This window comes from Thamnophis elegans, chromosome 2 (assembly GCF_009769535.1).
Source record: "Thamnophis elegans isolate rThaEle1 chromosome 2, rThaEle1.pri, whole genome shotgun sequence".
In the NCBI taxonomy this organism is placed as follows: Eukaryota; Metazoa; Chordata; class Lepidosauria; order Squamata; family Colubridae; genus Thamnophis; species Thamnophis elegans.
Window position 1 is genome coordinate 73371256 of NC_045542.1, and position 12277 is coordinate 73383532.

Here is a 12277-nt window from a genome sequence, read left to right on the forward strand (position 1 = left end):
TTTCTGAAAGCCAGTCACCAGGTTCACACACTGTGCCAAACCATAGCTTATTCAGTCATGATTTGTAAAGCTATTAGCCATGCTATATCTTATCACCCTGTATGGGTTCATACCACATACAAACTACACAAATTATAACTCAGTGCAATAGGCAAACCCAGCCTAGGTTTGCTTATTTACAAAGAACAATGCACTGCCTTTCAAAACAAGATTTTTCAAGGAAAGATAAAATGAATATAATAAAAGTATTTAAAAGCCAGTATCTTAAAACTGGGAACAGCAGGATAAAATGAATCCTTAAAAAGTCAGACCAAGATATAACAAACAAAAGAAAAGAAAAACAACTCATATACCTAAGTATATCCAAACAGTCATTAAGGTGACTGTCCCTAGTTAGCCGTAATTCTTGATTAGGTTTCCACTATTTTCCTACTAGGAATAGCTAAATGATTTCATCGCATTATGGGATTGAAGACTACAGAATTATCCTTTCAGGAGTCTTTAAATACTTGTGATAATGAAAGTTTTAATTTTTAACACGTGCTTTTCCCCTAACAAAAGACTGAGTTGTGAATTCTTTTTTAAAATCCCATCCTGTAGAACAAACACATGAGAAAGTGTACAACCTAGTAGCATTTTGAAATTGAGATTCTTTCAAGAGATTGAAAAGTTGGCAGTTTTCTATCTACCATTCTATTGAATGGTAAAAGAAGCCAATGAGTCATTGTTTAACAGTAAAAAAAATATTGCTACATAAAATTAAATTCCCTTATTGAACATGTAATATCTTTGTTGCCCTATGACTCAGATGGACAGTTTCCAAATTTGATGAATGAATGAATGCAAAATCTTTGCAAGGATACTAAAAGGGCACTTAAGCACAATCTTGGAGATATCTACAGTGATTCTCATTCATCCAGGTCATAGTTGATTCAAAAATGCGTTTTTCAAGATGCAACTGGACTTTTTTTTTTTTTTAAAAAAAAGATGTTTCCCTTCTCATCCAAGAAACTTCTTCAGCTCTGATTGGATGATGGGTAATGGAAAGATTTATATTCCTTGCAGAGAGCAGATCATTTACATTCTTTTAGAGAGTTGTTGGGGCCATTTGGAGGTTTGTCTGTATCCTCAGGGTCACCTAATTAATGCAATTGGTTGACCCTATAAATGGGTAACCTGCATTACTCAGGACACAGATAAACCTCCAAGTGGCCTAAACAACTCTCTAAAACAATGCAAATAACCAGCCGTCTGCAAGGAATATAAATCCTTCCATCCCCCACCATCTAGTCAGAGCTGAAGAAGCTTCTTGGATGTGAATTGAAAAGTCTTCAAACAAAAGCAAGAAAGTTCAGTTGCGTCTTGAAAAAGCACCTCTGGGACAATCTTGGAGATAATTCTGTGGGTTTAACTATTGCCAGTATTCAATGATATGCTGTATATTGTACTTGGACTGTGCGGAGTTTATGCAGATGATATGGCAGGATGTGTTGCATCTTTGAATATTTCACTATAAGAAAAAAAACCTAAAACAAACCAATAAACAAAAAAAATCCTCCTTGAAAGGAGAATATGTCAAGGACATGATTAGGTTGACACATGCTTTTGAACAATGTGAGAATGAATCTTCTGACTATCTTAAGGATCAAATAGCATTAAATAGCAGTGTAAAATATCAGTGAGTGTATGATTAGTTTCTTTCATGCTGCTAAATATTATGTTCGTATGATATGGATTAAGTTGACGAATGTATTTTATTTATAGATTATTTTTTATTATCTTGAAAAAACATTCTTTTTTACAGGCATCAACCTATCAGCACATACAAGAAATAATGATCCAGTTGCTGCGCATCATTAACAGGACTGTCATTAGAATGGGAAGAGATGACCCCTTAATCGTGAGTCATTCATTTTGTAAATGTACTTTATTACCGGGGCTTAGGATCAGAGATGGGTTGCTCCCGGTTCGGCCCCGATCGGACGAACCGGTAGTAGCAGGGGTAGGAGGCTCCACCCACTCACCCAGACACTTCTGCACATGCGCAGGAGTGCGTGGGGGGAAGCATGCCCGAACCGGTAGTAAAAAAATTGGCAACCAACTACTGCTTGGGATATGATATGCACAGAAGTATCACCAATTAATGAGAGATACAAAGGAGTCAGGCAGAGAAAATTTGTCTTTCAAGGCAGGGCCCTTTAGTGGGCTTCCATCATCCATAGGAAAGAGAAGCCTGAGAAATGTCTCCTTATTTTGGCATTGGAAACTTTTCCCAATCAAATTTTTTCTCTCCAAAGCTAGATATGCAGATAGATATGGTTATGAGGCGAAAGTATCTTTCATGTCCTATTTAGTCAATTGTAGTTTACAATGTGGCTTGGTTCATCTCTCTATTTGTATTTTACAAAATGAAAGAATAGCCAATGTTATTTTGATGAAGAAAGCAATTTAAATAAGTTTAACAACTCCATCTACTGGCTCAAATACCTAGATGGATCCAACTGTTTTGGATATAAGAAGCAGCTGTGGGCCAAGAATCGGCTGCTATGTCGAAAGAAGGCCACAAAATCCTGATAGAACCTCATTCTTGGTTTCTTCAGCTGTCAGAAAGCAGAAACCATTCCTAACAGCACAGTGTAGCTGACAAAGAGCCACTTGGATAAGTGTGTCATCAAGGGTTGAAAACCAATCATTTTATGGAAGAAGGAGATACAAATTTTGAAGATTGAGTAGTTTTCAGTAAGCTTGATATTTCGAAACACAAAAGTATCACTAAGATAAAAAACATTCCAGTTTTTTCCTCTTCTGTTTTTGATGAACCATTTCTAGAGATAACAGTGTTGAGATATTCAAGGGTAAAAAATGACCAGTCTGATAGTTTTAAAGACTGCTTTTTCAGATTTTCAGTTTGTAAATATAGACACTTTAAAATTTATTTGCTATAAACAATATCTCAGCTGATATTGACTTACCTCTGAATATTGTTTTCACAAGAGCTGTTTTATGTTCAGATTTGTTCTGAATACAATTCCATTTACATACCCCTTATATTTATTTTTGGCATCTATTGTGGCCATGGCTACCAAACTATTGCTTTTGTCTTCTGGCATCATCATGATGTCAATGTGATTCCCACTGAGTTAATGTCTACTTTTCATTGTATGTTAGATTTCAAGCAGTGCATGACATGTATTATTAATGTAATCTGTGAATGTTTTGGTAAAAAGGATCTTTGAACAGAAGCTGTCAAACCTCAGTTTTGTTTTCCTTCATTTGATTGTTAAATTGCCTTAATGTCTACATAGTTTAAAACTTTTTCATGCAAGTTACGGTAATCCCACTTCTGAACGTCAATTCAATTGGTCTCTTTAATTATGTCATTTCTCCTTTAAAAAAATACATGTGCAAATGCTACTCATACATTTTAGCCATCTGCTTATCTAAGATGTGAAACAAGGAAATAGCCACTTTTCAGAAATGAATAGTCAAAGAGTAAGGAAAACTCTTTCTGACCATGGTATAGCTTTGCATAATCTCTGACCTTGTTCCAGATGGTGGCTAAATCTTACTAAAATGCCATTTGTTTAGTTACCTATAGAGAATAAGAATTTCCTCTGAGATGCCTTGGCAGAATTCCAAATTAAAGTGGAAAATAATCTCACCTTCTTTCAAACCTTTGCTATACAGATAATTGGTGTGCAAGAGGAAAGTTAGCAAAATGATTTTTTTTTCTGAATTTACCGAAAGTTCACTAAAGTGCAGTCTTCATTAGTGACAATAATGCCCTGCTGCAAACATTTCAATATCAAGTATAAGAGCATGATTATTCAAATGTACTTTGCAAAGCACAAGCCTGCTAACTGAAGAGGCAGAGTTGGGCTTGAGTCAAGTAGCTAATATTTAGTGGGAGAATGACTCAGGAGAACTGTGAAGGTGATTTGTTGAAATCTGCCCAAAGCTATTACATCTCCTTGAATAATGTCAACAGCTGCACTTTAGAGATCTGTTTTAGGCCTCCCCTTCTTTTCAGTGGAGATGTCTGTGCTTTCATGAAATAAAAGGGGTACTATAAATAAAGGAATAAATGATGTTCATCTAAAGTGTCCAGTGGTTGCTTGAGATGGTCCAGGCAGGTTCCTTTTTCTAGGTCATGATATTCTTGGCTTAGGCTGCATTTTGCAGCTTATTCACAATTTCGAGTTGTCAGCACCACTTAGCATTCCACTGATACTAGGAAAGGTGTCATGCATAATGAACATTGTATTGGATACACTTTCCACAAATGTCATTCCTCATCTTTTGCTTATATATTCTTTTAATGGGATCTTTTCCAGCTTGGTGCCTCTGCACTAAACTCATCATTTCAAGCCAGGATAGCCCAAATTTTTTATTACTTGTGATAATAGGAGTTGTAATTTAATGATCTGGAGACCACTAAATCAAATGCAACTGTCTTAAACTACCGTATTCATTAGATGTGTAACATTGTAGTTAATGTGTTTTTTAGTCATCTTTATCTCCTTTCAGTTGCTTCTGTTTTCATAATTTTTAGAATCACTGTTATATGACATCTTATCTGCGTGGCATTCAAGGCCTTCTGCTTAAATACGACCTGACAAATTGGATAATGACTCACCTTTTCCATTTATCCAAGGTGGAAATACCTAACCTAGAAAAATTGGTTCCACTTCTTTATATCACATTTATAATATGAAGATTAACTTTGATGCCTTTTTCTGAAGCCTCATTGTCTTTGTCAGCCTCTGTTTTGCTTACTTGCTATCGGTTGCCATAGAAATGGGAGGGGGTGGGGGCATGGTATTTGGGATGGGAATAAATGGGAATGGAGGTGATATGGTAAAGGGAGTTTTCTTCTCACCATCTTCTGTGCATGCTGATGCCTGGTGTTTCGACCTGGTCAAGGTCAACCTTCTTGCATACCAACATAATGATGCTGTCTGGAGATGCAACCCACATGACACCTTAGAGAGTTGCTGATTGCAGACACTGGGATGGGGTCATTGGGGGAGGGGTTTTGGGAAATTGTTTGATATGTATGGGTTCGCACCTTCTGGCTCAGATCTTGCTTTACTTTCGCTGGCCATCTTTTCATAACAAGTAAAAGTATTTTAATTCCACGAACAATGGAGTTAGAAGTTTTCTTTCTTAGTTATTGAGGGAGGCACAACTGACAGTCTTTGATCCACTTAATTACTTGCACGTAGGAATTATTTCTGCCTTTTAGAACAGTGGTCCCCAACCTTTTTATCGCCGCGGACCAGTCAACCTTTGATAATTTTAACCGTGGCCCGCTGAGCGCGCGCAGGGGTGGGGGGGCCGTTGTTGCGCGATGACCATTGATTGTTTTATATATCCCGTGCGTACCAGCGCGGGCTCTCTCCCTGGAGCCTTTGCGCACGGCCCAGGAGCTTTTGCGCACGGCCCAGGAGCCTTTGCGCTGCAGCGATCATGTCCCCCGGCCGCTGCAGCGATCATGGCCCCCGGCTGCTGCGCGGGACCCAGTGCCAGGTACTCCACGGCCCGGCACCGGTCCACGGACCGGGGGTTGGGGACACTGTTTTAGAATGATGCATTGGGTTGTATATAGCAAAACACAATAACTAACCTGTGTTTCAGAGAATGCCAAATGCTGACTAGAGATATTCTGCAGTCTAGCCCTTTGCAGACTAGACAAAACTTTTGCCATCCAGTGTTAGTACACATGTGTTTCATTGCCTCCTAATAAACGCTGCCCATGGGAAAAACCCTATGACATTCAGGCATGAAGTACAATTAGAGGATAATATATATGGCACCAGGATGTATCTTAATTAATATGTTTTTGATCACATAAGAATATACATTAATTTATTATTCATGTAAACAATATATATTGCTGTTTGAGTAATAATAATATTAGCAATATTAGTAATTGTAAAAAGGTGCAAATGTAGAATTGGGGCAGCACTGTTAGCAGCTTAACCATGGAAGATAAGTTTGTTGTCCAGTTGGGATCATCTGCTGTTGAGCCAGAATGGCTGGGTCAAGAGCTTGCAATGCTTACTCTGAATACATTGCCATGATTGGTCAGATAATTGGACATCCCTAAAGTTGACCATGCCTAGACATATTTGAATGATTGGGGAAAAGCAAAATTCAGGGATGACAATCTTCCAGTTGTATGACTCTGCAATAATGTTGTTTGATTATGAAGCAGTGGCTAATGTAATTCACAGAATTTGCTAGTAGGACATTGAAAAGCGTGTTGGATTACTTTGTTGCCTTATGCCAATCTTAATTTAGCTTTAGATTCTGACAGATAAACTCTGCTGAGTAATCGGCTTCCTTTTGTTTTATGCTCTGAAATGTCATGGTTAGCCAACAATGTGCAAATTATCTAAGGAAAATAATATATTCCACTTGCTTATCATTTGATAAAATAATGAAAGTAAAACATTTGTGCTATACTTTTCTGACACGTGAAGCTGGTGGATAAGAACAGAATTATAGTTTGCTTTCTTTGTGATAAGCCTGTTCACGTTGCCCTTTGCATTTTATTCTTCCAAAGAGTATTCATACTCTTCATACTTTTTAAGGTATCACTAACATACTTGAAGATAAGTGATAACTGCTTAGGTAGAGAGGTGAATGTTATAGTAAATGATATTTGAATGGTTTCGTTAGATGCTCCTATGTAGACAGCAGAGTTTTGGAACCTGTCTTACAAGAATTGCTATTTAGTACACTTTGCAATTTTTAAACACTGTGAAACTTAGAGAGCATTTCCATGAAACTGTAAATTTGACAAATCATATAGTATGTTAACTTTAAAGGATTTTAAAAATCTACTTGCGTTGATAAGATGTATAGCCATGCTGCAGAGGACAAGACGAGTCCTAAAAAATGCTGTCTTAAATGAAAGCCAACTGAATTCATTGTATTATCTCAGATAAAATGGTCAGATAGGGGAATATACTTGTCCGAGGTTCTACAGTGCTGCTGATCATATTCTGTTATTCCTCATCTAAGTTGCCTTTTCTTACAAAAAGCTATTTGGGCCAATTAGATTTACTGTTGCTCCTTCAGAAGAAAAAACAAAAGAGAAAGAGCTAGGATTAAAAAGAAACTCTCATCACAGCTACTTGGTCCAGATGGCCACTGAACAGGCCGTGAAAGGCAGGAGGACTGACTCTTGATGCAGATCTGTAAGCAGGTGTTCAGGTCATTCTGTTCCCTGCATGGTTTTCAACATTATGGAATAAAAGGAGAATTTCTGAAAACCTTAGCTCCCTTGCACCCAAAGAATACCATTCTGAAACTGAATTTTCATCATGTCCTGTAAAAATGGTAAGGAGAAAGACTTGTTAGGAAAACAGCTGTTGAATCATTCACTCTAGTTGGAATAATTGCATTAACTTCAATCATCATAAACATAGCTCTTAAATTATTGAGTCCTGAGACAGAAGAAAATATGTCAATTTATTGCAAAAGAGATTATGCCAGTAAAAGAATCTAGAAATACAAAACATTATATTTGATTAGTACAGTTCATCAGGAAAGTAATTTATATAGAGTCTGCTGCCTATTTATCAAGAGTTGTGGCTGTGAGTAAAAGGAGAAGGTATTTATCGTACTGTGGGAATAATCATTTTATTGAAGATGTGTTTCAAAGAAGACTGTTTTATTCTTCCAGTTTTATTCCTAGAAAATAATTTTCTCTGCTGAGCAAAGTAATTTCAAGTACAATAAATTCAGATATGCAATATGTGCTATACAATATTTTACAAATGTTTCTCCTCCTTACTTTCCCCCCATGTTTTCATAGCATACTATAAGTTGAATACAACTCGTGTTATTGAAACCTATACCTGGGTAGTAGGTTTATGCAGTCCTACTATTAAGCTCTTCTGAATATGGACTGATATTAGCTATCAGCACTTTTTAAAAAGAGGAAAAATGACTACTTTTCAATATTGAGCAATAAACCTGATATCAATAGCTCTTAAATTTATTAAAGATCTAGAGAGCCTCATCTTTCCCCTTCCTAAAAATTCTTCTTAAAACTTGCGCCTACCAATGTAGTTGCTTCTGCTAGATTAAACTAGATCATGTTTCTCCCCCTTTTAAATTTTAACAGCAAGGCTAAGCAAGGTGTGAAGTGTTGGATCTGTCTCATTAATAGGTGGCTTTCTTGTCCATCTTTCTCAATGCTGATCAAAGGAACGAAAGAGGTAGACGATTCTCTTCCACTGTTAAAAGAGATTGCTGTTACAAATCCAACAAGCCACATTTTCCTTTCTTTTTTTGCTCTACATACTGCTTGTCCTATAGGATAAGACTAGATCCAGCAAAGAAATTCAAATTTGGATTATATGGTGCCTCATCTTGGTTAGGATGCCAGTATTCACCATTATGGATTGAAGGACAGACAATAGGAACTGATCATTCATGGATTGCAATTTGAAGCTGAATGCCAGTCATGATAACATAGACTGCTGAACATTATGGGGCTTCTTTCATGTGATTGCTCGGTTATTGGGATTTGGAGCTGTGAAAATAGTCCACTATTTCAATAAGTACAGCTGTTGAAACGCCTTTACTTTTACTAGACCATCAATAACTTGAGTCCATGGCTGCCAGTAATTTCAGTATTTTGGAGCTTGCATTTAATGAAATTGTCTAGTCCTTTAAAAATATTTAATTTCACAGAACTACACATAGTATTTTCATGATCAGCAACTATAAAATAGATTAAAATTTTAAATTACTTAGCCCAACTATTTGGAAACAAGATTTTGATTTAAACTCTTGGTGTAAGCTAAGAAATATCTTTCATAAAAACCCTGGGTGCTTTCTCTTTTTCTTTGTCTGATTTAAAATTGTTAGTATTGTTGATAATCTGCTATATTATAAATATTCAGAATTTGAATTTACCCCTTTTTGGCTTTCAGGTGGTCATATATACAGTATACTGTGCCTAGTTAGCTATAATAATAAAATAAAGCTATTTTTCAATTTATATAGAACAAAGGTGTCACACTTGCAGTGTCATGTTGTTGTCACATGATTTTTGCTAAACCAGGGTGACTGTGGCCACTGTGTGATGCATCTGGCCTGTGGGCTGTGAGTTTGATCCCCCCCCCCAATATACAAATCCTTTTCCTATTCATGAAGTTTTCAAAAAAACAAACTGCTTCCATGTTTCCATTTATTTAATTAGATCTAGAAAACATATATATTGTAGAAAGAACCCCTTTTCTATGAACTAGAGGTTTTTATCTCACAGATTCTTTTTCAAATGAATGAAAAGACAAGGATTCATGTTTGCCAGTTCTGTCCTCCTTCCAGATTATCATTTCTGAAGAAATCTGTCCCAGAGGAATGAAGAACTTTGCTGTGTATTTAATGAACAAATAAAATAAATCAATACTATATTATTCTGTGTTGGTTTTCAATTTTGATTTCTGTTCACTTTCATGTGACTCTAATTCATGAGTTAGATCTTTTTTTCCCTTTAGAACGTAAGACCTCCTCTAAATAGGAGACAAATTGCCTCTCATATTAGGAAAGTTTGCAAAACCTTTTCTTCTACAGTGACTGAACTTTGTTGTATAGGAAATTACCCTAAATCAAAGAGACTGTCCCTTGAGTAAATGCTTTTGTCAAGAATCTCCCTGAAAGTTTCTTTTAGTCTGGCATGACTCTCTTAATAATACACTTTATTTTATAATCCAAACATTTTTTTTGTTCCTCCTAGTAAAATATAGTACAGGTAGTCCTTGATTTACAAAGGTGTGTTTAGTGACCATTCAAAGTTGTAACGGCACTACAAAAAGTGACATGACCATTTTTCACACTTATGACCATTGTAGCATCCCCATGGTCATGTGATTTCATTTAGATGCTTGACAACTGACTCACAATGATCACAGTTGCACTGTCCCATGATGCCCTTTTGCAACCTTCTGACAAGCAAAGTTAATGGGGAAACCAGATTCACTTAACCATGGTGTTATTAATTTTACAATTGCAGTGATTCACTTAACCAATGTGGCAAGAAAAGTTGTAAAATGGAGCAAAACTCACCAAACTAATTTCTCACTGAACAACATAAATTTTGGGCACAATTGTGGTCATAAGTTGAGGACTACCTATACACTAATTTTAGAGTAAGTTTTTTTAAAAACAAAATGTTTAAGTATTAATAGTTCAATGCTTTTTGTTTTAAGAGGAGTGCTATGACTTTGATGGATTTCTACAGTTATATAGGGCTTTCACCCCAAAGCTACGTTTTCTCTAATAAAATTCGGTATTTAAGCTGGAATAAAAAAAAGTTATTTCTTAACATTTTAACATATTTGCTGTCTCAACATTTTTGCTGACTGCTAGCTTTGATTATTTAAAACAAATACATTATGAAAAATATGTTAGGTGCACTTTGGTACAATCGATACAGAATTGCTATAAAGCAATTTGTCAGGGAACAAAGCTATTAAAAAATAAATAAATATAAAGAGAAACCTGTCAGCTCCAGAAAATCCTGAATCAAGTTGGCTAAACAAGTTCCTATTTCCATCATACTCGTGTTATGTTCAGATGACATAATTGCTTGGTAAGGAAGTTATGGAAAGAAGGACAGATAAGGCTTCATTTTACTGGCCTGCTTGTCCTCTTTTTCAGAACAGAACAGATCTGAATACCAAGTGAGTGATTTTCTCATTACATTGTATGAGTTTTGACTTTTTTAGATTGAGCTCAATATGGATTTAGAAAAGGCATATTTCTGACCAATATATCTACCACCACTACTACCACCACTGCCACAACCACGCAATAATGCTTTCCACTTGGCTCACACTGCATTCAAATAAATCTTTATTTTCCTGAATGGACCGCATGCTCTGATATTTCCCTTACTTCCTAGCTGACATTATTTTTGTATCCCAAAATTGGAATCATGGCAAAGCAGATTTACTGCAAATCAATAAATGAAGAAAATCAGAGCATGTGAGAAGATGAGGATCATACATGTAAAGTCTATGCACGGTGGGCCAAGAGTGATATAGACTAAATCTTAAGTTTGATACCATCTTTTAAGGTTTTCAAATCCACCAGAAGCATTTCTTTTTCTTCGCCTTTCTTCTTATTTCCTGTTTCTCAGGGACTGGATGATCAGATGGCTGTCTTTGTAGTGTCACCAAAACAGGACTCTCTTCCACTTGATCCAATGCTTTCAAAACTTGGTGAAATCTATCTTCTTGTTGTCTGAAGTCATATTCTACACTATATAATGAAACCAGGAGAAAAAAAATGTGTGAGTTTTGAAGCTATTTTTGAAGTTAGAAAACAATTTGGTGACCGGAATACATAACTGCAATTTGTATTGTCTATAGTTCTAAACATGGAATGTTTTATACCAATCCCCTCCCAATTAATGCAAAATTGTCCTATATTCTAGTAAATCTGACAGATTAAAATGCCTGCGGTAATTAAATATTTTATAAAAATGCAAAAAGAAACACTTTAAGGTTAATCTTCTATATGTTTTATTTCATGTTAATCAGCAATATCAAGATTACTAACTTGTTTAAAGATAAAGGAAACAGTTACATAAAATGCATTTCTCTTTTAGGAGCGATGCAATTTTTTTAGAATATATACATACATACATACATACATACACACACAAACAACACACACACACACACACACACACACACACAGAACTCAGATTTTTTCCCATGTTGAGATTATTTTTTATTTTTAAACAAGCACTCTCTCGAAGTATGTTATGCAGCTGTAAACAAATGGTAATGTAATCAACAGGTCTTCAACCCAATTAAAGTAATTTGAATTCATTAAACCATAATTAGTTTTGGCAGAGCAAAGTATCAAATTTATTCCTTTTAAAATTTTTGAAGCTACATTCTTCTTTCATCAATGCCCAATGCTTACCTGTTAAGAAAGCTATTTTCTCCTGGATTAATTTTAAAAAGGATAGAATATACTTGCTTTTGTTAAGATTTTAAATGCTTGTAATTTAAAATCATTTTTTTTAATAATCAGTTTCAGAATAATTGGAAATGCCTACAGTACTCGTTGATTAATATTGCAATATGCACCTAAAAGTTATAGAACCAATGATTTGGTAGGCTTTCCCCCAGGCTAATAGTACAGTGTTGTAATATTTTGACTTAACTAATCCAACACATACATTAATTAAACCTGTAGTCCTACTTATAACATCTAAAACATACAAATGCTAGAAACATTCATT

General features: G+C 35.6%; 2 protein-coding genes across 2 annotated transcripts in view; one reads left to right on the top strand and one right to left on the bottom strand.

Moving 5' to 3' along the window:
* The window catches only part of DOCK2 (dedicator of cytokinesis 2), a 299490-nt gene that overhangs the window by 93761 nt on the left and 193452 nt on the right, over window positions 1–12277 (top strand). The window contains exon 27 of the mRNA XM_032212175.1: window positions 1805–1900. Within this exon, the coding sequence (XP_032068066.1) occupies window positions 1805–1900 (96 nt within the window). The remainder of the gene's footprint in view (window positions 1–1804; window positions 1901–12277) is intronic.
* Window positions 11103–12277, bottom strand: part of INSYN2B (inhibitory synaptic factor family member 2B) — a 31283-nt gene continuing 30108 nt past the window's right edge. Inside the window, exon 3 of the mRNA XM_032212177.1 lies at window positions 11103–11283. Within this exon, the coding sequence (XP_032068068.1) occupies window positions 11103–11283 (181 nt within the window). The remainder of the gene's footprint in view (window positions 11284–12277) is intronic.